This window comes from Pongo abelii, chromosome 14 (assembly GCF_028885655.2).
Source record: "Pongo abelii isolate AG06213 chromosome 14, NHGRI_mPonAbe1-v2.0_pri, whole genome shotgun sequence".
In the NCBI taxonomy this organism is placed as follows: Eukaryota; Metazoa; Chordata; class Mammalia; order Primates; family Hominidae; genus Pongo; species Pongo abelii.
The window spans coordinates 29,152,877-29,180,844 of record NC_071999.2 but is presented as its reverse complement, the minus strand read 5'-3'; the positions used below and the strand labels follow the sequence as shown (position 1 = coordinate 29,180,844).

At 42.4% G+C, this 27,968-nt stretch overlaps 1 protein-coding gene across 1 annotated transcript; it reads left to right on the top strand.

Annotated features, from left to right (window-relative positions):
* The first annotated feature begins 329 nt into the window (after positions 1-329).
* On the top strand, positions 330-24,699 carry LOC134759921 (phospholipid-transporting ATPase IB-like). Its single transcript, XM_063715075.1, has 4 exons — positions 330-392; positions 5,342-5,507; positions 7,800-7,927; positions 23,573-24,699. Exons 1-4 carry the CDS (start codon positions 330-332, stop codon positions 23,660-23,662), a joined length of 447 nt encoding a protein of 148 aa, XP_063571145.1. The 3' UTR covers positions 23,663-24,699.
* Positions 24,700-27,968: the final 3,269 nt, after the last annotated feature.

The following is a 27,968-nucleotide window of genomic DNA, read 5'->3' as shown; positions in this document are numbered from 1 at the left end:
CCCAAAACTAGTTTTAAGATTGTGCATATTATAAATTTAAGCACTTTCCAATGTTTCTTATACACTGGGTTTTTTTTTTTTTTTTTTTTTTTTTTACAGATTGTAATATTGTTTTTCTAGAGCATACATTGGTAATATAGCTTTTGCTCTAGAAAACCAATATTACATGAGTTAATTAAACTATCCTTTAAAACGCTCCAGTCTTCTCTTCAGTGAGTAAGGCATGCACTGAGTTTGCATTATGTGAGTGTGAGAGGCACTTTTCCTTGCCCCTAGGTGTGAGAAACCTCTTTGCAAGGCTTCTTGCTTGTTGACTGCTCACGTGTAAAATGATGGAAAACCCCAGAAACATCTGTGCTAGACCTGCTGTGCCTTTAGGGCTGAAACAACAGGTAAAAATAATGAGCTTTCAAAAGGAATATAACACACATAGCTGGAAGCCATCCTGTTTGTGAAATAACATTGTTTGTCTGTGCTTGTGCTGCTTGACCACAGAGAGGAGACTCAATTGCTGTCGGGTTCTTCTACCTTTTTTTTTTTTTTTTAAAGTCTCTCACCTCAATGCTTTTTGCCCTTCAAGGTTCCTTCAGTTCATGTTTAGTTTACTTGCTTGTAGAAATATTTATGTCTATTATTTCTATTGGTTGATTTAATGGGAAAAAGAGAGATTATCACACTAATTACAGCAAACATAATTACAACAAATCATGCACTATTCTGAGTGATACACATGTATCAACTCATGATTCCTCACAACGGCTGGGTAGTGTGTGCTCATTTTACGGATGAGGAGGCTTGCGGCGTAGAGTGTCCTAGTAACCCAAGCTTACAAAACCAGTAGGATTCAAAACACAGCCAGTCCGGCCAGGGGCAGTGGCTCACGCCTGTAATCCCAGCACTCTGGGAGGCCGAGGCGGGTGGATCACTTGAGGTCAGGAGTTTGAGACCAGCCTGGCCAACATGGTGAAACCCCATCTCTACTAAAACTACAAAAATTAGCTGAGCATGGTGATGCACGCCTGTAATCCCAGCTACTCAGGAGGCTGAGGCAGGAGAATTGCCTGAACCCAGGAGGCAGAAGTTGCAGTGAGCCAAGATTGTGCTGCTGCCCTCCAGCCTGGGTGACAGAGCCAGACTCCGTCTCAAAATAAATAAATTAATTAATTAAAAATAAAAAAAAAGAACAAATAAACAAAACACAGGCAGTCAAACTCCAGAGTCAATGTAACCCAGGGGTCCCCAAGCCCCAAGCCACAGACTGGTACCAGTCAGTGGCTGTGAAGAACCAGGCCCTACAGCAGGAGGAGAGAGCCAAGCAAGCTAGTGAAGCTTCATCTGTATTTACAACAGCTCCTCATCCCTCACATTACTGCCTGAGCTCCGCCTCCTGTCAATCAGCGGTGGCATTAGATTCTCATAGGAGCGTGAACTCAGTTGTGAACTGCGCATACAACGGATGTAGGTTGCTCATTCCTTATGAGAATCTAATGCCCAGTGATCTGCCACTGTCTCCCATCACCCGCAGATGGGACTGTCTAGTTGCAGGAAAACAAGGTCAGGGCTCCCACTGATTCTACGTTATGGTGAGTCGTATAATTATTTCATTACACACTACAATGTAAGAGTAATAGAATTAAAGTACACAATAAATGTAATGCACTTGAGTCACCCCAAAACCATCCCCACCCAAGTCTGTGGAAAAATTATCTTCCACGAAACCATTACCTGGTGCCAAAAAGGTTAGGCACAGCTGCTCTAACTAGAATTCCATGGCCTGTTTTCTCAGGAGGGAATAAAATATCTAAGATACAGGTCTGATTTCAGCTTTTTCAAAATCTGACATTTTGACCTGTTTCTATTTATAAGTCCATTACACTGAAGTAGCTGGGTTCTTTAAGAATTTAATGGAAGAATTTATAATGCCTGTAGGAATTTAACATTAAAAGCTCATCATTGGGCCTGGTGTGGTGGCTCACACCTGTAATCCTAGCACATTGGGAGGCCGAGGTGGGCAGATTGCCTGACCTCAGGAGTTCAGGACCACCCTGGGCAACATGGTGAGACCCCTGTCTCTACTAAAAATACAAAAAATTAGCTGGGCGTGGTGGTGTGCACCTGTGGTTCCAGCTACTATGGAGGCTGAGGCACAAGAATCACTTGAACCTGGGAGTCGGAGGTTGCAGTAAACCAAGATCATGCCACTGCACTCCAGCCCAGGTGACAGAGTGAGACTCTGTCTCCAAAAAACAAACAAACAAACAAACAAAACAAAAGAAAACTCATCATTGATCATTGCAAGTAAAAATGTTCAGGGGGTGGGAGTCGGTAGGCCAAGGTTGGCTTTCCACAAAGTGCACATGTTGAAGTTTGAAGTTTTGGGATTGTTCCTCCTCTGTTAGATGAAAGATAAAGTTTTCTAATCCTCCTAATTGGCCAGAATTCAGCCACTGAAAAAGATCAGAAGTCAATAACAAATGGGGTATAGAAATGAGGTTTATGATAATTTTTTTCCTGCCTGTACATTTAGTGAATATTTATTAAGAATGATGAGATCATGCTTAGTTTTTAAGAGTTAGGATGACCAGTCCTGGACCTGGCCTGCTGGCCCTTACGATGAGGCCAGACCTGGATGTGTCGTCTCAGTTGTCCTTGATACAGTATTTGATTGATGATAAGCTGGCCTTTACTAATGGATTTCCATTTAGACTCCTGAGGATTTTTAAGTCCATAAAGGATGAATAATTTAGAGAAATAAAGTAAAAGGGAAAAAAATGGAAATAAAGGAAAAAGCTGCTGTGTTGTTTAGATATTTAAAGGACTTAGCTTTTCAAAATCACCAGTACAATCCCCCAACTCCTCTGCCCCCAAAGAAAACTGTGGGGAAATAGTATTTTTGGTTTGCCAATAGAATTCAAATAACAATTTCAGTGATGTGGTATAAATTTTTCTTGGAGCTTAGGAGTGAATTGCCTTATGTTTTCATCTCAGTTTTATTTTCACATTGTGACTTTATTTGTATTCTTATCTTTGGAGACATTTTCATCCTAGCTCTTTTAATGATCAGATCAATGGAGACTAGTGAAGGAGAATGCTGACTTAAGTTTGGCACAAGGTACCATTTTTATGGTTAGTGCCTTACAAACTCTCAGATTGTCCAAACTTGGCAAATCGGTGTTGTCTCTTAAAAGTCCGGGCCCAGCCGGGCATGGTGGCTCACGCCTGTAATCCTCCCACTTTGGGAGGCCAAGACGGGCAGATCACGAGGTCAGGAGATTGAGACCATCCTGGCTAACATGGTGAAACCCCATCTCTACTAAAAATACAAAAAAATTAGTCAGGCATGGTGGCACACACTTGTAATCCCAGCTACTCGGGAGGCTGAGGCAGGAGAATCACTTGAATCCAGGAGGCAGAGGTTGCAGTGAGCTGAGATCGTGCCACTGCACTCCAGCCTGGGCAACACAGTGAGACTCTGTCTGAAAAAAAAAAGCCTGGGCCCATGACTCATGGAAGGAGACCTGCAGGCTGACACTCCTGTGTGAGCCTCTCCCTGTCCAATTCCTGACTTCTGATTTAAGTCAGCAATTATTTCACCTTCAGGAATGGATTACAAATAATTCCCCTGTGGCTTTCCCCTCTTCAGTGTCTCCTTCCCCCACCTGCTGTTATTACTGTACTGGTTTCCTCTGGCTGCTGGGACAGATTTCCACAGTTTTAGTGACTTAAAAAAACATGAGTTATTATGCTGCAGTTCTATAGGTGAGAAGTCTACTATGAGTGGTAGACTCCCTACACTAAAACTCGAGATGTTGGCTGCTCTTTTCTGCAGGCTTCAGAGGGGACTCTGATCATTTCTCTGTCTCCACCTCTCCCTCTGAGCACAATTCGGAAAGGTTCTCCCTTTTGATGACCCTTGTGGTTAGATTGGGTCCATTTGGGTAATCCAGAATAATCTCTCCCTGTCTCACAGTTGTTAATTTAATTTAATCCCATCCGCAAAGTCCCTTTTGCTGTATAAAATAGCACACTCAGGCCAGGCATGGTGGCTCACGCCTGTAATCCCAGCACTTTGGGAGGCCGAGGAGGGTGGATCACCTGAGGTCAGGAGTTTGAGACCAGCCTGGCCAACATGGTGAAACCCCATCTCTACTAAAAATACAAAAAATTAGCCGGGCGTGATGGTGGGCGCCTGTAGTCCCAGCTACTTGGGAGGCGAGGCACGAGAATTGCTTGAACCCGGGCGGAGGTTGCAGTGAGCTGAGATCACGCCACTGGACTCCAGCCTGGGCGAGAGAGTGAGACTCCATCTCAAAAAATAAAATAACATACTTGCAGTGCCCCACAAGTAGGATGTGGGCATTACTGGTTGGGGGGAGGGGTAGTCATTAGTTTGCCCACCATAAGTACCTTTAGATATTTTTTAATAAAATGACTTCAGGTGCATAACTGCCTTGCTCAGACAGTTCTGTTGACTTTCCCATGGCTGAGAGGATCTAGTCCCAAATGTTCCACCTGAACTGGAGTGATTCTTGAATCCAGCTTTAATGAATCTTTCTATACTCTCCTGCTAACACTGGCCTCGGCTCCAGCTGGGCTGGTTTCCCCCCAGCAGTGAGAAGGCAGGTGCTAAGCCTGTGATAAGGTTGCCGTTCTCCTTCCATTTCTCCTTTGCTGTCTCCATCATTCAGGATGCCACTCAGCTTTCTCCTGCCCAGGCCCTTCCTGACTCTTCCTGGTCCTGCTTCTTGTTCACAGTTCTCCAAATGAACTTTTTGTCCATCCACTTATTTTGAAACCCATTAATGTTCTGTTTTGCATTATTGATATGTATGTGTTTGTGTATGTCTTTTTTATTCCTCAAATTCTGAGCTCCAGGAGGAAAAATATGTGCTTTAGAAATATCTCTGTATATTTATTGTAGAGCTGTGCTATTACCGTGAAGGTCTTCTCTAGATTTTTATGGTATGGAATGTCTAAGTTTCTCTTGGATTACGAGTGTTCTGATTTCTTTGAAACTGGACTATATTTAGAACCTGTTGTGTTCTAAGATAAGGAGAGTGACAATTTTATGCTAAGATATAATCATAAGAAGGACAGAATGAATCATGTAATGTTGGAATGTGTTCTTTAAACTGGTAGAGTGTGTCATCTTTCTTCATTACTTAAAACTAGCTATTGATTCAGGAGCATGGTACACTTTTGAATTGCATTGATTATTTGGCAAAAAAAAATAGTCTTTTACTTGTTGGTTGTTAAATATGGTTGTTTTACCTCCTTCCCCCCAACCCCTTGCCCCAAATCTGTTCTGTGACCCTTACTGACTTTCAATGCTGTTGTGTAGAATTCAACCAAAGCGCCTCTCAAGAGATCAAACGTTGAGAAGGTGACTAACCTGCAGATCCTGGTGTTGTTTGTCATCCTCTTGGTCATGGCCTTGGTGAGCTCGGCGGGGGCCCTGTACTGGAACAGGTCTCACGGCGAAAAGAACTGGTACATCAAGAAGATGGGTAAGTGTCGGGGTGAGTTGCTTGTTCCAGTGGAAGAAAACCATTCTTGATACGTTCTTGCAGGCATGGTTGATGTGTGGTGTCCCTGCCGTCCTTCTGTTCCCTTTGGTTACTGTACATAATGCCAGCTTCTCAAGGAGAATTGAGATTAGGATCATGTGATCAAGCGAAGATGGGAACATTTGGGAATTGTTTTATACTCAAATAGTTATTTTTAAACTCTTTGTTAAAGTATTTTCTTAGTGGTTGCCCTAGGAATTACAATGTATTTCCCAATTTATCCAAATCTACTTTTGATTAATACTAACAATTCTAGTCAAACACAGAAATGTCACTCCAGTGTACCTCCATTTCGTCTCCTGCTTGGTGCTGTCATTGTTACATTCCATTTATCTGTGTTGTCAGCTCCAAAATACAGTGTTATAATAATCTGTGTCTCTTAAAGAAGCTAAAGGAAAAAAGAAAAAAAGTATATTGATAGTGTTTTTTGTTGTTGTCGTTGTTGTTTTGAGATGGAGTCTTGCTCTGTCGCCCAGGCTGGAGTGCAGTGGCGTGATCTCGGCTCACTGCACCCTCCACCTTCTGGGTTCAAGCAATTCTCCTGCCTCAGCCTCCTGAGTAGCTGGGACTACAGGTATGTGCTAACATGCCTGGCTAATTTTTGTATATTTAGTAGAGACGGGGTTTCACCATGCTGGACAGGCTAGCCTCGAACTCCTGACCTCAGGCAATCCACCCGCCTTGGCCTCCCGAAGTGCTAGGATTACAGGCGTGAGTCACCACGCCTGGCCAGGGTTGTTTTATATTAACATATTTACTTACCATTTCCAGGTCTTGCTCTTCATTTCTTCCTTTGGATTTAACAGCGGTGTCATTTCTTTGCTTCATGTATCTTCATTCTCTCCTCACTCCTTTGCACTGTCGTATATGTTACAAGTATATAAGTTCAACAATGCAATTTTATGATGCTTTTAGCAATTGCTTTTTTAAAATTGAGAATATATAATTATACTATCTTTTATAAATCCTACAGAATTATTACTAGTGTCCTTTGTTTATGTGGATTTTAATTACTGTCTGGTATCTCATCCTGGAGAACTTCTTTAGTATTTCTTGTATTTGTAATTGTCAGGTAGATATTTGTTTGTACCTTAGAGATATTTGTAACTATTGGAACTTAGAGATCCTATGTAGAAACTCCTTAATTCTACAGGAGAACAGGAGAGCAAAGTAATATGTCAGGAAGAAAAGCAACCAACAGGAAAAGTGGAAGGGTTGGTAGTGAGTAGGAAGTGAAGGGATTGTGGAAAGGTAAAATTACTGGCCAGCATATGCCTGCTCCCCCTGTACGTTCCCTGCTTCTTGTCTTTCCATCACAGCCACGCTTCAGAACTCTAAATCGGAATCAGACTACCACCATTTGATGTAATTTCCTGGGAAAAAACCTAATAACTATGGTTTGGAGCCATTACAAATTCTCAATCTCCCTCCAATCCTAGCCTTCTGCTATCTTTATTCTCATTCTAGTTCCCTTCACAGACAGCTTTAATATCAGTTAAACCCTGTTGCAGCCTTCTCCTTAAGCCTCTTGCTGAGTTAAGAAGATCTCACTACTTTACCCTTCAAGCAGAAGATCATGGCTGTCAAGGAAAGAACTTTCCCTTTGATACCCCCAGACCTTGTCCCCCTCTCCCTCCCCCATTCTCTGTTCCTCCTGGAGCTGATGCTTCCTCTGCTGTGGATTTCATCCCCTAGGGTCCTGTTCCATCCTTAGGGATCTTGTTCCCTCCAGATAACCCTTCTCTTATCTTTAGTTGGGCTCAAGCCTTCTCTGTCTTGGTCTGCTTCTCTTGTTCACACTTTTGTCCATCTTTCCAGCTCTTTGGAGTATCCCCAATATACATGTTACCTTAGTGAGCTTGTAAGTGTTCCTTACAACCATTTCAAAGGCCTGTCTTCTTTTCTACATTCTTTAAAGTTTGCTTCTTTTCTCTGTTCTTCAAAACTTGAAACCAGCATTTCTTCTTCTGGATTGCCTTCAATGACCATACTTTCCCATTAGAAAGCCTTCTGTGTTGGTTCCCACTACGTCTTGTGAGCCTCTCTTTAGTAGATGCATCCTGCTGTGCAGTTGCATTGTGGGGCCTGTGTGCCTCCTACAGAAAGCAGCCTTTGAACTCACAGTTCCTGACATACAGGAGGTGCTCAATAACTATTTTAACATGAATCTCTAAATGAGCCAATAGACTTTGGTTGTGAACACCTTTCAGATACTCTGGTTTCCTTCCACAGACACCACCTCAGATAATTTTGGATACAACCTGCTGACGTTCATCATCTTATACAACAATCTTATTCCCATCAGTCTGCTGGTGACTCTTGAGGTTGTGAAGTATACCCAAGCCCTTTTCATAAACTGGGTGAGTATTAAAGCGAGTTGAATCACTATTTTCCAATGCTATTTCAGAGCCTTTGGCATTTAATTGAGTGCTCAAAAAAGAACTATATTCGGGGGGAGGAGCCAAGATGGCCGAATAGGAACAGCTCCGGTCTACAGCTCCCCACGTGAGCGACGCAGAAGACAGGTGATTTCTGCATTTCCATCTGAGGTACCGTGTTCATCTCACTAGGGAGTAGCAGACAGTGGGCGCAGGTCAGTGGGTGAGTGCACCGTGCACCAGCCAAAGCAGGGGCGAGGCATTGCCTCACTCGGGAAGCGCAAGGGGTCAGGGAGTTCCCTTTCCAGGGGTGACAGACGGCACCTGGAAAATCGGGCCACTCCCACCCAAATACTGTGCTTTTCCGACGGGCTTAGGAAACGGTGCCCCAGGAGATTATAGCCCGCATCTGGCTCAGACGGTCCTACGCCCACGGGGTCTCCCTGTTTGCTAGCACAGCAGTCTGAGATCAAACAGCAAGTCGGCAGCGAGGCTGGGGGAGGGGCGCCTGCCATTGCCCAGGCTCGCTTAGGTAAACAAAGCAGCCGGGAAGCTTGAACTGGGTGGAGCCCACCACAGCTCAAGGAGGCCTGCCTGCCTCTGTAGGCTCCACCTCTGGGGGCAGGGCACAGACAAACAAAAAGACAGCAGTAACCTCTGCAGACTTAAATGTCCCTGTCTGACAGCTTTGAGGAGAGCAGTGGTTCTCCCAGCACACAGCTGGAGATCTGAGAACGGGCAGACTGCCTCTTCAAGTGGGTCCCTGACCCCTGACCCCCAAGCAGCCTAACTGGGAGGCACCCCCCAGCAGAGGCAGACTGACACCTCACATGGCCGGCCAGGTACTCCAACAGACCTGCAGCTGAAGATCCTGTCTGTTAGAAGGAAAACTAACAGAAAGGACATCCACACCAAAAACCCATCTGTACATCACCATCATCAAAGACCAAAAGTAGATAAAACCACAAAGATGGGGAAAAAACAGAGCAGAAAAACTGGAAACTCTAAAAAGCAGAGTACCTCTCCTCCTCCAAAGGAACGCAGTTCCTCACCAGCAACGGAACAAAGCTGGACGAAGAATGACTTTGACGAGCTGAGAGAAGAAGGCTTCAGACGATCAAATTACTCCGAGCTATGGGAGGATATTCAAACCAAAGGCAAAGAAGTTGAAAACCTTGAAAAAAAATTTAGAAGATTGTATAACTAGAATAACCAATACAGAGAAGTGCTTAAAGGAGCTGATGGAGCTGAAAACCAAGGCTCGAGAACTACGTGAAGAATGCAGAAGCCTCAGGAGCCCATGCGATCAAATGGAAGAAAGGGTGTCAGCCCTGGAAGATGAAATGAATGAAATGAAGCAAGAAGGGAAGTTTAGAGAGAAAAGAATAGAAAGAAATGAGCAAAGCCTCCAAGAAATGTGGGACTATGTGAAAAGACCAAATCTACGTCTGATTGGTGTACCTGAAAGTGAAGGGGAGAATGGAAACAAGTTGGAAAACACTCTGCAGGATATTATCCAGGAGAACTTCCCCAATCTAGCAAGGCAGGCCAACATTCAGATTCAGGAAACACAGAGAACGCCACAAAGATACTCCTCGAGAAGAGCAACTCCAAGACACATAATTGTCAGATTCACCAAAGTTGAAATGAAGGAAAAAATGTTAAGGGCAGCCAGAGAGAAAGGTCGGGTTACCATCAAAGGGAAGCCCATCAGACTAACAGCGGATCTCTCGGCAGAAACCCTACAAGCCAGAAGAGAGTGGGGGCCAATATTCAACATTCTTAAAGAAAAGAATTTTCAATCCAGAATTTCATATCCAGCCAAACTAAGCTTCAGAAGTGAAGGAGAAATAAAATCCTTTACAGACAAGCAAATGCTGAGAGATTTTGTCACCACCAGATCTGCCCTAAAGGAGCTCCTGAAGGAAGCTCTAAACATGGAAAGGCACAACCGGTACCAGCCACTGCAAAATCATGCCAAAATGTAAAGACCATCGAGACTAGGAAGAGACTGCATCAACTAATGAGCAAAATAACCAGCTAACATCATAATGACAGGATCAAATTCACACATAACAATATTAAGTTTAAATGTAAATGGACTAAATGCTCCAATTAAAAGACACAGACTGGCAAATTGGATAAAGACTCAAGACCCATCAGTGTGCTGTATTCAGGAAACCCATCTCACGTGCAGAGACACACATAGGCTCAAAATAAAAGGATGGAGGAAGATCTACCAAGAAAATGGAAAACAAAAAAAGGCAGGGGTTGCAATCCTAGTCTCTGATAAAACAGACTTTAAACCAACAAAGACCAAAAGAGACAAAGAAGGCCATTACATAATGGTAAAGGGATTAATTCAACAAGAAGAGCTAACTATCCTAAATATATATGCACCCAATACAGGAGCACCCAGATTCATAAAGCAAGTCCTGAGTGACCTACAAAGAGACTTAGACTCCCACACATTAATAATGGGAGACTTTAACACCCCACTGTCAACATTAGACAGATCAATGAGACAGAAAGTCAACAAGGATACCCAGGAATTGAACTCAGCTCTGCACCAAGCAGACCTAATAGACATCTACAGAACTCTCCACCCCAAATCAACAGAATATACATTTTTTTCAGCACCACACCACACCTATTCCAAAATTGACCACATACTTGGAAGTAAAGCTCTCCTCAGTAAATGTAAAAGAACAGAAATTATAACAAACTATCTCTCAGATCACAGTGCAATCAAGCTAGAACTCAGGATTAAGAATCTCACTCAAAACCACTCAACTACATGGAAACTGAACAACCTGCTCCTGAATGACTACTGGGTACATAACGAAATGAAGGCAGAAATAAAGATGTTCTTTGAAACCAACGAGAACCAAGACACAACATACCAGAATCTCTGGGATGCATTCAAAGCAGTGTGTAGAGGGAAATTTATAGCACTAAATGCCCACAAGAGAAAGCAGGAAAGATCCAAAATTGACACCCTAACATCACAATTAAAAGAACTAGAAAAGCAAGAGCAAACACATTCAAAAGCTAGCAGAAGGCAAGAAATAACTAAAATCAGAGCAGAACTGAAGGAAATAGAGACACAAAAAACCCTTCAAAAAATTAATGAATCCAGGAGCTGGCTTTTTGAAAGGATCAACAAAATTGATAGACTGCTAGCAAGATTAATAAAGAAAAAAAGAGAGAAGAATCAAATAGACACAATAAAAAATGATAAAGGGGATATCACCACCGATCCCACAGAAATACAAACTACCATCAGAGAATATTACAAACACCTCTATGCAAATAAACTAGAAAATCTAGAAGAAATGGATAAATTCCTCAACACATACACCCTCCCAAGACTAAACCAGGAAGAAGTTGAATCTCTGAATAGACCAATAACAGGAGCTGAAATTGTGGCAATAATCAATAGCTTACCAACCAAAAAAAGTCCAGGACCAGATGGGTTCACAGCCGAATTCTACCAGAGGTGCAAGGAGGAGCTGGTACCATTCCTTCTGAAACTATTCCAATCAATAGAAAAAGAGGGAATCCTCCCTAACTCATTTTATGAGGCCAGCATCATCCTGATACCAAAGCCGGGCAGAGACACAACAAAAAAAGAGAATTTTAGACCAATATCCTTGATGAACATTGATGCAAAAATCCTCAATAAAATACTGGCAAACAGAATCCAGCAGCACATGAAAAAGCTTATCCACCATGATCAAGTGGGCTTCATCCCTGGGATGCAAGGCTGGTTCAATATACGCAAATCAATCAATGTAATCCAGCATATAAACAGAACCAAAGACAAAAACCACATGATTATCTCAATAGATGCAGAAAAGGCCTTTGACAAAATTCAACAACCCTTCATGCTAAAAACTCTCAATAAATTAGGTACTGATGGGACGTATCTCAAAATAATAAGAGCTATCTATGACAAACCCACAGCCAATATCATACTGAATGGGCAAAAACTGGAAGCATTCCCTTTGAAAACTGGCACAAGACAGGGATGCCCTCTCTCACCACTCCTATTCAACATAGTGTTGGAAGTTCTGGCCAGGGCAATCAGGCAGGAGAAGGAAATCAAGGGTATTCAATTAGGAAAAAAGGAAGTCAAATTGTCCCTGTTTGCAGACGACATGATTGTATATCTAGAAAACCCCATTGTCTCAGCCCAAAATCTCCTTAAGCTGATAAGCAACTTCAGCAAAGTCTCAGGATACAAAATCAATGTACAAAAATCACAAGCATTCTTATACATCAATAACAGACAAACAGAGAGCCAAATCATGAGTGAACTCCCATTCACAATTGCTTCAAAGAGAATAAAATACCTAGGAATCCAACTTACAAGGGATGTGAAGGACCTCTTCAAGGAGAACTACAAACCACTGCTCAAGGAAATAAAAGAGGATACAAAGAAATGGAAGAACATTCCATGCTCATGGGTAGGAAGAATCAATATCGTGAAAATGGCCATCCTTCCCAAGGTAATTTACAGATTCAATGCCATCCCCATCAAGCTACCAATGACTTTCTTCACAGAATTGGAAAAAACTACTTTAAAGTTCATATGGAACCAAAAAAGAGCCCGCATCGCCAAGTCAATCCTAAGCCAAAAGAACAAAGCTGGAGGCATCACACTACCTGACTTCAAACTATACTACAAGGCTACAGTAACCAAAACAGCATGATACTGGTACCAAAACAGAGATATAGATCAATGGAACAGAACAGAGCCGTCAGAAATAATGCCACATATCTACAACTATCTGATCTTTGACAAACCTGAGAAAAACAAGAAATAGGGAAAGGATTCCCTATTTAATAAATGGTGCTGGGAAAACTGGCTAGCCATATGGAGAAAGCTGAAACTGGATCCCTTCCTTACACCTCATACAAAAATCAATTCAAGATGGATTAAAGACTTAAATGTTAGACCTAAAACCATAAAAACCCTAGAAGAAAACCTAGGCATTACCATTCAGGACATAGGCATGGGCAAGGACTTCATGTCTAAAACACCAAAAGCAATGGCAACAAAAGCCAAAATTGACAAATGGGATCTAATTAAACTAAAGAGCTTCTGCACAGCAAAGGAAACTACCATCAGAGTGAACAGGCAACCTACAAAATGGGAGAAAATTTTCGCAACCTACTCATCTGAAAAAGGGCTAATATCCAGAATCTACAATGAACTCCAACAAATTTACAAGAAAAAAAACAAACAACCCCATCAAAAAGTGGGCGAAGGACATGAACAGACACTTCTCAAAAGAAGACATTTATGCAGCCAAAAAACACATGAAAAAATGCTCACCATCACTGGCCATCAGAGAAATGCAAATCAAAACCACAATGAGATACCATCTCACACCAGTTAGAATGGCAATCATTAAAAAGTCAGGAAACAACAGGTGCTGGAGAGGATGTGGAGAAATAGGAACACTTTTACACTGTTGGTGGGACTGTAAACTAGTTCAACCCTTGTGGAAGTCAGTGTGGCGATTCCTCAGGGATCTGGAACTAGAAATTCCATTCAACCCAGCCATCCCATTGCTGGGTATATACCCAAAGGACTATAAATCATGCTGCTATAAAGACACATGCACACGTATGTTTATTGCGGCATTATTCACAATAGCAAAGACTTGGAACCAACCCAAATGTCCAACAATGATAGACTGGATTAAGAAAATGTGGCACATATACACCATGGAATACTATGCAGCCATCAAAAATGATGAGTTCATGTCCTTTGTAGGGACATGGATGAAATTGGAAAGCATCATTCTCAGTAAACTATCGCAAGAACAAAAAACCAAACACCTCATATTCTCACTCATAGGTGGGAATTGAACAATGAGAACACATGGACACAGGAAGGGGAACATCACACTTTGGGGACTGTTGTGGGGTGGGGGGAGGGGGGAGGGATAGCATTGGGAGATATACCTAATGCTAGATGACGAGTTAGTGGGTGCAGCGCACCAGCATGGCACATGTATACATATGTAACTTGCCTGCACATTGCACACATGTACCATAAACCTAAAGTATAATAATAAAAAATAATAATAAAAAATAAAAAAATAATAATAATAAAAAGAAAAAAAAAAAAGAACTATATTCATTTACCGTTAGGTCCAGGGGCTTAAACTGGCCATACAAAGAACTGGCCAGGGATCACCAGTGAGGGTGTTTTTGGGGAATGGAAGGGCAGTGGTACCTATTCAAGGGATTGTTGTGAGGATTGGTCAGAGAATGGGGTGGAATGCTGAGCCGGTGCCTGTCATCTGGCTGCACCTGCTATTCACGCTTTTAACATCTAATTAGGGCTGAAGAAAAGGCCTCTTGGGTGTGTTTACTATAGTGGTCACTCGCATATGAAAATTCATTGTGATAGTCAACTTGGATTTGATTGTAAGGGTGGAGATAAGATTTTTGAAGGACTGCCATGGCTCTTAAGCGGTGGACTTCAGCAGCCAGTATTTGTAGACCAGGCACTTTGATGTGCATTTTTATTTGATCTTCACAGCAATCCCATCAGCAAGGTCAGAATCGTGAGTTAGTCTAGGTTGTGAAATGATTATCTTGAAATCAAATCATATATATATAAATATAAATCGTGTGTGTGTATGTATATATATATGCGTGTGTATATGTGTGTGTATATATATATTTCTTTTTTGAGATGAAGTCTTGTGCTGTCACCCAGGCTGGAGTGAAGTGATGTGATCTCAGCTCACTGCAACCTCCATCTCTTGGGTTCAAGCGATTCTCATGTCAGCCTCTCTGAGTAGCTGGGATTACAGACATGCACCACCATGGCTGGCTAATTTCTGTATTTTGAGTAAAGACAGGGTTTCACCATGTTGGCCAGGCTGGTCTCGAACTCCTGACTTCAAGTGATCTGCCCACCTCGGCCTCCCAAAATGCTGGGATTACAGGCATGAGCCACTGTGCCCAGCCAATTTTCTGTATATTAATTCTATGCTTCCCCTCAAATCACTGGGCTTCTCTATCCTAGTTGCCACTGTTTTTCACCCAAAATTTAAAATTAGCATTTCTTTTCTTTTCTTGTTTCTTTTCTTTTCTTTTCTTTTTGAGACAGTCTCGCTCTGTCGCCCAGGCTGGAGTGCAGTGGCGCTATCTCAGCTCACTGCAAGCTCCGCTCCCCAGGTTCATGCTGTATATAATCTTTTGGGATTTTCTTTTTCACTTATATTTACAACTAGGGTTTAGAATTTCAAACCCAGTTGTGGTCCCCTAGAGAAGAATGGAGGTGGAAGTGGGGTGAGGGGAGATGTCCTAAGGCTACAAGATGGACATCACCTTTCACCTTGGTTCACACCCCTACAGAGGCATCCTCGTTGCACTTTGAATAAAATCCAGCTCCCACCTTGACGGCCTCACTGACCTTTTCTTTCCCTGCACTCCCCCTCCTCACTATGCCCAGCAAGGGGCTTCTCCTGCCATCCCCAGAACATTCCCTGTGAGCTCTTGCCGTCAAGCCTGGGCTGGCTATCCCAGTCGACCTGCTCTTAAGTTTCAGCTTCAACGTCACTGCCTCCACAGCCTTTCATGGCCATCCAACCTGAAATAGCCCCTCTGTCACAGTGCACTGCTTTATTTTGGTTACAGCACCCCCGGTGTATTTTATTTATTATCTGTCTTCCACCTTTGCAAGAAAAAAGTCTGGTCTATGTCAAACTGTATATCTAGTGGGGAGTTTTAAAAGACTGTTCTACAGACCTGTGGGGGTCTCCCAAACTCCTTCAGGGATTTGTAAGGTCAAATCATTTTCATACTATTAAGACTTTATTTGCCCCTCTTTGTTGTATTGACACGTATACCTTTGGTGCAAAAGCAACAGTGGGTAAAACTGCGGGTGCCTTAGCCGGGATCAAGGTAGTGGCATCAGCTTATACTGGTAGTCACTGCATTTTCTTTACCATCTCACACTTGCAGGGAAAAAAGCAATAATTTGTTTCATCCATTAAAGCTGGAAAAAAAGAGAATATTTAAAAAGTCATTAAAAAGCACTAAAAATTATTACCGTTACTAAGTTTCAACCCTTGAGTATGTCTTTTTTATATTCTGTGTGACTCAGTGGGAAACACACACAGAGAACCCATGGTACACACTGAAGCACAAGGTTTTCCCAATGAAATGTGCATCTGAGATTCAACTGTGAGCTGAACCAGCAACTCTTTTTCATGGAACGTTATCTTTACATGAAAGAAGTGCTGACAGACCAAAGATGGCAGAGATAATAAATGCAGTGAGCCTGACGGTTCAAGAACTGACAGTATTTTTGGCCAATGATAAAATTCAAGCAAATTTGGAAAATTCTCAGCGTTGGAAAATGTGTCTACATATTTCCCAGTACTTAAGGCATTCCTGATAGGATTGGTGATGACACTAATGAATGTGATTTTTTTATCTTAGATAATGAAATGTGTCAACGCTCAAAAGAGTTACATAACTCAGTGAACCAATAGTTCTAATTGAATGATGCATGATTTCACACAATCATGCAAGAGTAAGACTAATGGATTTCAATGTAACAAGTGAAAAATTATATCAGTCATTGATATAATTTCAGATTTCACAATGCAACTAACTTTTAAAAAACTACTACTGGTCCAGTTTTGGTAGAATGTCAAAGAATGAATAGGCACGATTTTCTCCAAAGGCTATTAACACACTTTTTCCTTTTCTAACAAAATATCTGGGGTAACCGAAACAACTTAGAGCATCAGATTGAATACAGAAGCTGATATAAGAAGCTAGCTGTCTTCTTAGACCAGACCCGACAAAAGATTTGCAAAAACGTAAATCAATGCCGTTCCTTTCATAAAAGTTTTTATAGCTATTTTTCATAAAATTATATTAGGTTAACATACAATGGTTTTATTATTGAAGTGTTTAAATAAATTAATAAAATCTTTTAAAATGTTTCACTTAAAACATTTAACTTTATTTTTTTTTAAAGAGACAGGTTTCACTATGTCACCCAGGCTGGAGTGTAGTGGTATAATCACAGCTCACTGCAGCCTTGACCTCCTAGGCTCAACCAATCCTTTCACCTCAGCCTCCTGAGTGACTGGTACTACAGGCGTGTGCTACCATGTTCAGCTAATTAAAAAAATTTTTTTTTATTGATATGGGGGTCTTGCTATGTCGCCCAGGCTGGTCTTGAACTCCTAGCCTCAAGCAGTTCTTCTGCCTCCACCTCCCAAAGTTCTGGGATTATAGGCATGAGCTACTATGCCCAGCCAAAACATTTAAACATTTATATACAGTTTTAATTTTTAATATGGTCAATATCAGTAGATATAACCCCAAATAAACAAAAACTCTCTGGGGTCCTCAATAATTTTTAAGAATGTAAAGGGGATCTTGAGGCTATTTAAATTTAATAATCTTGAGACTATTATGAATGGAAAGGGGATCTAGAAAACTAGTGGTCTGAGAATGCTGCTGTAGTGCCTAGTGCATGCTAGGTACTCACTAAGTGCTGAGTGAATGTTGTAAAGACACATTCTCTTTAACATTTGTCTGCCTTCTGAAGCTTCTGTCTTTCAAAACATCTCCAATTAACATCTGGAAAACTGATCTGTTTGTTTTATTTTCTTGGGAGCCATAGTGCTTTAACTGTGGTTCATACATGTTCGAGTAGCGCTGCTTAGATGAAGACCTAATGACTAGAGTGCAAGCCCCAGAACTCAGACGTTACCCTCAGAATCACTGTGTCTCCAACTATTTTTTATCCTTTCCTTTTTCTTAAGTGCCTACATCAAGATAAAAATTTAAAACTAGTTTGCAGTGTGTTTCATGCAATTGCTTTTATTTTAACTGTTGGTATTGCAGCAGTGTTTTTTTTTTTTTTTTTTTTTTTTACTGTTAAGCATTGTGAATGCAGGGTGATCTAGCTGCACTGCATACCAAACAGGAGCCTAAACCACCATTTAAACAGTGGTTTTTAATAGGAAAGCACAGGCCAAGTTTTAAAAGTGACTCTTAAGTGTCCTTCTGGAAGACAATAGACGTGGTTATAACAATTTCTGTGGTAAAATAGAGAGTCCACAACGGGTTTGTGTCACACTAAACGGAAGCCACATTGGAAGCTGTCTCATGTTTAAGCAAACACTATGCTTTACAAGATTATTTTTGAATGGGCTGCAATATGTAAAATCAACTACAAGCTTTCAGATGAGCTGAATGATGCTACAGAACCTGAACTTGGAACTACCTTGTCTTGGTAAGATGTACATTCTCTCTGTTAGTGTCACATCAATGACAAATTGGTGACAGCCACAGCTCTTAGCTGGCCACATCCCCAGAACTTCTGGTAAAGTCCACATAAAGCTCATCTTTGTGTGAGGCCCCAGAGATTTGAGGCCTCACGAGGGCATTGAGTTGTGCCCTCGCAACTGCCTTGCCTGAGTTTTCTGAAAAAAGGTCTCCTGCTTTCAAAATTCCACGTTAGCATCTAAGTGCTATCTTTCAGCTACAGCGGGCAGCTCTTTTCTTTTCTTTCCTTCTTCCTTTCTTTTCTTTTCTTTCCTTCTTCCTTTCTTTTCTTTTCTTTCTTTCTTTCTTTCTTTCTTCCTTTCTTTCTTTCTTCTCTTTCTTTCTCTTCTTTCTTTCTCTTTTGCTTCCTTTCTCTCTTTCTTTCCTTTCTTTTTCTTTCTTCTTTCTTCTTTTTTCTTTTTCTGAGACATGATCTTGCCTCACTCTGTCACCCAGGCTGTAGTGCAGTGGTGTGATGACAGCTCACTGCAGCCTTGACAATTCAGCTCAAGAGATCCCCCCACCTCAGCCTCCCAAGTAGCTGGGACCATAGGTGTGTGCCTCCAGGCCCAGCTAATTTTTAAGTTTTTTGTAGAGAGGGGATCTCATCTTGTTGCCGGGGCTGGTCTTGAACTCCTGGGCTCAAGCCGTCCTCTTGCCTCAGCCTCCCAAAGTGCTGGGATTATAGGCATGAGCCACTGCACCCAGTCAGGCAGGCTTTACTTCAGATGAGCATAACTAAATCAGTAGGAGAGGGAGTGAGATGAGAGGTGAATCTCAGATGGTGACTATGATATGAATTGTGATTTTTTCTGCATAAGCTGCAAGCACTCAGGCTCAAAATGGGATTAGAAACATTCCCGCCATCTTCCATAGGAAGACTGGTGAGACACAGTGGCTCAGAAGAACCAAAGATTCAGTATTAGCAGGAAGATGCTAGATAACATTTCCCTGTTTTGCAACACATCTAACCTGAATTTAATAAATCAGGATTAAATAAAAGCATTTTCTTTTCAGATCCAAAATATGAAGCCACACAGCCTTGGGCTGAGAGTCAGATTTCACAAGCTGAGCAGGAACAGGCCCCATCTTCCATTAGCTACTCAGTTAGTCAAGGAGAACTGGAGCTACACATTGGGAGGGAAAAGGGCCACATATTTTCTGGTTCAATTAGGGAAAAGAGGCTTTGTTTAAAAAAAAAAAAAAATGAGCTTGCATTCTGAATTGCCAGGCTTGAATTTGATATTTCAAATGTCTCTTGTGTGTATATCTAAGTTACGGCCTGTTTCACCTAGTTTACTGTTGAACAGTGGCATCGTCTGAAAATAGGGAAGTTGTTGAAAAGCTATAAGCAAAAATGCCACCAACACTTGTATCACAGGAAATCTTCAAAGAGTGTATACTGTAACAAGTTCCTGATAGTCATTCACTTACTGAACAACTGCTTACCAAGATCCTACCATGGACCCAGTTGGGGGTGGGGGGGCACTGAGAACTAGCAAAATAGACTTAGTGCCTGCCCTTGGGAAGTTTTCAGTCTAGCATGGAAGGATTAAGTACCTTATTACATAATTAATACAAAAATAAAATGGCCCTTTAATAGCTGATACTGGCCAGGCAGGGTGGCTCACACCTGTAATCCCAGCACTTTGGGAGGCTGAGGCAGGAGGATCTCTTGAGGTCAGGAGTTCAAGACCAACCTCGCCAACATGGTGAAACCTCATCTTTACTAAAAATACAAAAATTAGCCAGGCGTGGTGGTACACGCTTGTAATCCCATTACTGGGGAGGCTGAGGTGTGAGAATCACTTGAACCTGGGAGATGGAGGTTGCAGTGAGCAGAAATCGCATCACTGCACTCCAGCCTGGGTGACAGAGTGAGACTCCGTCTCAAAAAAAAAAATAGCCGATACCTTCTCATTTTCATGACTTTGCAACATGAGGGAAGTAGGGCGTGATAGAAGAAGCACTGTTGCACTCTTAAGAGGCATTTACTAGAGTTATGAGGAAAGCCAGCTCCTTGATGGATAATGGACTTAGGCAGTGCTCATCAATGGCTATGGAATGTATTAGGTAAAAAGCTGATGGGGGAATTTTATAATTATATATATTCAGTTAACAACACCTGAATCTATTGATCAATCTCAATAGCATGAAAGGAGAGACATGTGGAAGTAAGTAGAGGCACCACTCATGAAGTAGTCTTGCCAAAACCCAAACCAAATGAACTTAAATCTGATCAATCCTCTAGATTCAGCTACTAGTTTTCAGGAAATACAGAGGACAGAAGAACATGTTAAATGACACCATGGGGATACAACTGGCAAAATTCCAAACATGGGAAATTGCACAGGGCCAACAACCCAGTTTCTTCAAAAACAACAGAATGACCAGAGAGGGGGTTGTGAGAGAGATATACATAGACACACACACATACACATATGTACATATGTATGTTTCTATCCACAGTTCCTGGCTTATAACTCCCATGACCTTTGTTACACTCTTTTGTTACAACTTTGGGGGCACTTTAGGTCTCAGAAGCAGGGCTCAGAAAACAGAATCTCTTTCTGACCTTCTCCTACCTTCTTTTCTCCTGCTCCTTTTTGTCCCCAATGCAGGACTCTAATCTTCCCCACGTTTCTCTGATCTACCTTGTCTGACGGTAGGTCCTAAGTTCCCCATTTCTGAAGGGGCCCTGCCTCATCCCAGGAGGAAGGAATGCTGTACAGAGAGACCAAGAAGAATCTGAAGAGACAGGACTTGCTGGGTTCCCCACTCAGTCTATTAGTATTAGATCATACCCTTTTTGTCCAAACACATATCTACATGGTTGTCCATGCTTCAAAATGCCTATCCAATGAAGTCTCCATACAAGCTTTAGGAGAACAGTGTATAGAGAGCCTCCAGAGAGCTGAGCATGTGGAGGCTCCTGGAGGGTAGTGCACCCAGGAAGGGCATGGAAGCCCCATTCCCCCTCCCCCATATTTTTCCCTCTGCACTTCTTCATCTGTATCCTTTGTTATATCCTTCATAATAAATCGGTAGATGTCGGCACATGTTTCTGAGTTCTGTGAGCTGCTCTAGCAAATTAATCAAACCCAAGGAGGGAGTTGTGGGTTCCCTGAATTATAGCTGGCTGAGGCTTGTGAAAGCATCTTAAGTGGAAGCAGTCTGGTGAGATGGAGCCCTCAACCTGTGGGCTCTCCAGGTAGACAGTGTCAGAACTGAATTGGAGGACACCTGCTGGTGTCTGCTGCAGAACTGATTCCTTGCTTGTTGGTGAGGAGAAATCCCTGCACATCTAGCCACAGAAGTCTTCTGTGTTGATTGTTGTGGAATGAGAGCAGAGGAACAACATTTCGGGATTTGTTTTCTTTTTTTCCAGCTCAGGGGAATGGGTCCCCCCATCATCCATTTCCCTGAGCTGGAAAAAAACAAACAAGACCCCCAAGAGAAATATTAACCAAATGTAAGTGTGGGCCTTCTTTGGATCTAGATTAAACCAATTAATTTTTTTAAGCATGAGACAAACATGGAAAACAAGAAAATCTGAGGACTCTATATGTAATAATTAAAGACATTTTTTAGGTAGTGATAGCAATATTGTGGTTATGTTCTTTAAAAGTGTCTTTATCCTGCTATAGGTATACTATATGAGTATTTATTGATGAAATGACATCCCAAATTAGTTTCAAAAGAATAGCTGGAAAAATAAGCACATGAAAAATGCTCAATATTACTGGCCATCAGGGAAATGCAAATCAAAATTAGAATGAGGTAGCACTTTGTACCAACAAGGATGGCTATAAAAAAAAGAGATAATAACAAGTGTTGGTGAGGATGTGGAGAAATTTGAACCCTCATACACTCTAGTACAAATGTACAACGCTGTGGCCACTTTGGAAAACAGTTTGGTAATTCCTTAAATGGTTAAACACAGTTATCATGTGTAACTCAGCAATTGCACTCCTAGGTGTACACCCAAGAGAAATTAAAATGAGTCTACAGAAAAACACATATAAATGTTCATAGCAGAATTATAAATGGCCAAAATGTGAAAGCAGTCCAAATGTCCATCAAATAATGAATGGATAAGTATGGCTTATTCATACAATAAACTACTACACCACAATATAAAGAAATGACATATTGATACACGCTGTAATATAAATGAACCTTGACATCATTATGCTGAGTAAAAGAAACCAGTCACAAGACACCACATATTATATGATTCCTTATATATGAATGTCCAGAACAGGTAAGTTGTAGAAACAGAAAGTAGATCAGGGTTTCCTAGGGCTGCGGTGTCAGGAAAAAGGAGACTGGGGGCAGTGGCAGGGAAAGGACGGTGATTGCTAAGGGGTCTTGGGTTTCTTTTGGGGGTAATGAAAACATTTTAAAATCAGCCGTGGTGATGAATGCACAACTCTGTGACTATACGAAAAGCCAGTGAATTGTATGCTTTGAAAAAAGCACGCTGGGGAGGGTGTGGGCAGGGGTACAGGTGAAATATAACATGCCATGTGTTGAAAGTTTTTAAATGTGTAGGCTTTATCATCAGACCCCCCGGATCAAATCCTCACTCTCAAACTTATGAGCCGTGTGACCTTGGGCAAGATATTTAATGAGTTTGAACCTTAGTTCCCTCAAATGTAACATGAGGATAGTGATATAGGCGTGCACAAGTTAAATGAAGTTGATATATTTAATGCACATAGAACAGTGCCCTGCACATGTAAAATGTCCACTGGACATCAAGTTGTTTTTATTTTTCTATTTTTGAGACAAAATCTCACTCTGTCGCCCAGGCTAGAGTGCAGTGGCGTGATCTCGGCTCACTGCAAACTCTACCTCTTGGGTTCAAGCGACTCTCCCATCTCAGCCTCCCCAGCAGCTGGGATTACAGGTGCCCACCACCACACCCAGCTAATTTTTGTATTTTTAGTAGACACAGGGTTTTACCATGTTAGCCAGAGTGGTCTTGAGCTCCTGACCTCAGGTGATCCACCCACTTCGGCCTCCCAAAGTGTTGGGATTACAGGCATGAGCCACCACATCCGGCCAGATGTGAAGTTTTGTTACTCTCATCTGCTTGCTTTGGCTCGGCTCCTTCAGGAGTGCCCATTTCTTCAGCATCTCCCTCAGAACCACAGTCGTGAGGGACACCTAGTAAGGGCTCACAAAAGTCTTCCTTTGTTGGCTCTGACCTTTTTAGTGTTTATGATGCTCCTTACCAAGGCATTATCTTCAAAAGGTTCTGTTTTTTGTGACTTAGTAAGTTTGTTTTCTCTTTGATTTTAGGCTATAGATGAAAATGTAGGAGCAGCAGCAAGAGATGGAAGAAGGAGACCAACTGAGCCACATTCATGGACTCTGTGCCAGAGGGCCTGACTCCTCCATCCCAGGGCCACACATATGGGGACAGCAAAGGATAATAAATCCCACGGATTGTCCTTCCAGACCCCTCCCATTGGTGATGCCATTGAAGACTGGCTCAACCTGGAGGCAGCTGCATGCTGTTCCTGACATTACCAGACCTGCCCACTCTCTCCTGGATCCCAACATCGCCATCTGCCTGGGTCCTCACTCTTGCAACCCAAGGAGGGCCTCCTAAATTAGGAAAGTGCTTTGGCTCCTTGTCAATAACAAAGGATCTTTTTGAACCTCATCAGTGGAAGCACAGCTCAACACACACATGCTCACACACACACACACAATGGCGTGTTTAGATGCTCACATGTGCTTTCTGCACAGGGCTACATCATTTTCTCCCCTTCAAGTTTGCTCCCAAACAGATTTATTTTCTAATTTTTATTTTGTTGTACTGTATGTATCAACTGCACAAGGCAATCAGCCAAAGAGAGATTTAAACATATGGACTAAATTTCATGTCTTTGGAAAACATGGTAGAGCAAGACAGCAATATGCTCTTCCACTCTGCTCTCTGGGGCTGCCACTTGGCTGGGGAGGGGCCATGTTACACCTGGGCCAAATCATCCCGGGGCTCCCGCTCAAAGCACCACCCTCATGTCTGCAACAGCCTGTGCAAATATGCAAAGCCCTCTTTGAAAGCTCTGCGGTGCTGCTTAGTGGTGTTCTTTGCACCTTGAGCAACGCTCACTCACATGCAAGACCTGCCCATGAACATACCAGGATTAGCAAAGCAATCCTTAGCCCTGAATTTCTGTGGGTGCCTGCATTTGCTGTGCTACAAGGGGAAGAGATTGTCATTTACAGTGAAAAATAAAGGTGGTGTTAATTAAATTTATATTTCTAAGTGTCAACGTCTCCAGACCTCTATTCCTTTTGTAAGGTGAGCAAGTATGTCTTACAAAAGAATGAGCCAGAAATGAACTTCATTTTACTGTTATAATATCCAGAATTCACACATTTTTAAGCATTTGCTAAAATAAATAGTGTTTTTACAATTGACTTGCATAGGCTCTTTGTATTCCTCTGGTTTGGAAACTGAAATAGAACTGTGTACTGTATTACTTTGCCGAGATACAACATTGACACTGATGTTTTACAACCAAAATGCTACCACCTCTAGGTACATAGTGTAACCTGACAGACACTGTGTATAACTTGCCTTCTTCCCTGTCAGATGTATCCATTTCCAGGCCAAGTTGAAGAGAGTAAAATTTAAAGACAAAATCACTAATCAGCGGCTCCACCATAATGCCAAATTGCCAGGACCATTAAAGGTTTGTGATTGCACCCTGAAGGCAAAGGTCAGGATAAGCTAGGGCACACACTGTACATTGCAACATAGCTCTTTCTCTTACTTCCAGAAACCTTATCAGATGGAAGGATCACAATGGTGACAGTGAAAGTTCTACAGGTAAGCTTTTTGTACACTCCATTTTACATACAGGTAGGTGCATCTACTGTGTGAGCTTCAGGACTAAGCATTAGTTACAGGTTCCTCTGTGCATGCCTGACTGTGTGTCTGTGTGACCGCAGCAGCTGCAGAGCAGTGATTTGGCAGTGTGAGTGCAGGAGCTCCCTAGGCCAAGCCATTCAGGATTACAAAGCAAGGACGGCAAGGACTGGGACAGGTGGGCAGGGAGCTGGAAGACAGGTGCTGCAGCAGAAAGACTGCGGGCTTTATGATCAGACGTGCCTTAGTTGGAAGCTTGGCTCTGCCGCTTTCCAGCTTTGTGAGTAGGGGAGTGAATTCACTTCTCCTAGTCCTACGTGTCTCACATGAGAAACAGGAACCGTCTACATTTCCGAGTTGCCGAGGAGATGGAAAGTGAACAGCAGGTGCACAGTAGGGGTAACGGTGGTTGTAAAAGGTGGGTGCAGAAGCCGTGGAGGTCCATGCCACATATCCAGCCCTACCCACTCCATTATGGACACCTGCCACTCACAAGAGACTGGGAGGTCTGGAAAACAGAAGGGTCCTAGACGGGCTGATGGCTTATCTCAAGGGATAGCTCAACCTGAAGGCATTGAGTGGCCTGATTTATTTTTGTAATGAAGTAACTCAGGTTTTTAAATCTAAATTATACACTACATTATGTTACTCTATGGAGCCACTAACATCACTTGTGGTGTCAGGAATGGCTGTCATAGTGAGGATGGGAAGGAGAAGGAGGGAAAGAAGAAGGGGGAAGTAGCTACTTCAGCTGTTCTGGATATTTTGTTTTGGTCCCTTTTTAATATTTAAAATAATCTGGTAAAGTGAACGCTTTAAAAATATGTATTGCCTTTGTTTTAAATATTATGTAATTAAGTTTATATAATTACTTTTTAATAAACTTTTTATTTTAGAAGCTTTAGATTTACAGAAAAATTGTACAAAATTTACAATACTACAGAGTCCTCATATTCCCCCCACCCAGTTTCCCCTGATATTAACATCACACATTAGCCTGGTACACGAGTATGTTAGTCACAAGGAGTGAACCAATGTCACTGCATTATTTTCACCAGCATCCACACTTTATTCAGATTTCCTTACTTTTCCCCTGCTGTCCTCTTCCTGTCCAGGATCCCACACTGCAATTAGTTGCCATGCCTCCTCGGAATCCCTTGGCTCTGACACTTTCTCAGACTTCTCTTGTTTAGGGTGGCATTGACTACTTTGAGGAGCATTTGTCAGGAATGTTGCATAATGGCCCTCCATTGATGTGTCTGACTTTTCCCCTCATGATTAGAAAGGGGTTACGGGATTCTTTTCTGTGGAAGATCACAGAGATTGAGTACCATTCTCATCACACTATATCAAGGGGACATGCTGTCAGCATGGCTTCACTCTCGACGTTGGCTTTGGTCACGTGGCAGAAGTGGTGATCATTAGCTTCCTCCACCGTGAAGTTATTCTCCTTCCTCCCTTTCCAACCCATCCTCTGGAAGGAAGCTGCTACGTACAGCCCACACCAAAGGGTGGAGAGTTATGTTCCACCTCGCTGAGGGAAGAGCATGAATTACTTGGAATTCCTCTGCATGGAAGATTTCTCCATTCATTCATTCATTTGGGATTCATTTATATCGGTATAAACAAATGGATTTTTATTTTGTACCTTGTGTTGTAATCCAACACCCCATTGTTTATTTTGCTTCTTACATGTTCCAGCTCTGGCTGTTGAAACTCTTTCAGTTGGGTCCTGTTCCCCTTTGACATCCCCCCACCCCCCAACATTGTGGCCTTTTTTGAGCCCTTTCTTATTTTCTGGCATTATATATATATATATATTTTTTTTTTTTTTTTTTTTTTTTTTTTGAGGCCGAGTCTCACTGTCGCCCAGGCTAGAATGCAGTGGTGCGACCTCGGCTCACTGCAGGCTCCGCCCCCTGGGGTTCATGCCATTCTCCTGCCTCAGCCTCACAAGTAGCTGGGACTACAGGTGCCCGCCACCACACCCGGCTAATTTGGCATTATATTATTATTACATTAATTATTGGCTCATGTATTTCCTGGCCCAGTTCTAGAATCAATCAAGTCTCCAAGAAGACTTGTAGACTTGCTTTTTAAGCTGTTAGCAGCTTTCAGTCCAGGGCTGTTTGTTCTCCACCATTGAAGTAATACCCTTCTGAGTATCGTACCCAAAGTTTATCCTCCTGTGGCTGCTGGGAGCACAAACTATTCCCTAATGCACATGAGCTCAGAGACTTTTCTGCCTGTCCTTTCTGGAGTTCTTTCCGCAGCTGCCATGGGAGCCCCTATGCTCACACACATGTGTCCATCAGTGCCCAGCTGAGGACTGGGGCATCCTCTCCGGAATTCCAGAGCTCTCTCTCTGGGCAGCTCTTGCCCGTCTGGCACTCTGCGTTGAGAGTTACAGCTGCTTTGGTGTCCCAGATTCCTATCTCTGTCTCATGAATTTAGAGACTCCTGGGCTTTGTGTGGGGTCCCCTCCCCATGCTGTGGCCTAGGAAGCCCCCAAGGCCGTGAGCGGGGGAAGCTGCAGGGCTCACCTCCACTGCTCTCCCTCTCAGGGACCACCGTCCTGCACGACTCTATGTCCAATGTCTGAAAACCCTTGTTGCATTTATTTTGCCTAGTTTTTTGTTGTTTAAGATAGGAAGGTAAATCTAGTCCTTATGACTCTATCTTGGCCTGAGTAGAACTTCTAATTGACCCCAACATTTACCAAACAAAGGGTCCCATTTAGCAAGGAGATTGACTTTCCTGGGATGCTAAGTAGTCTCGTCATAGTCAGTGACCCACAGTGAATCACCTGACCAA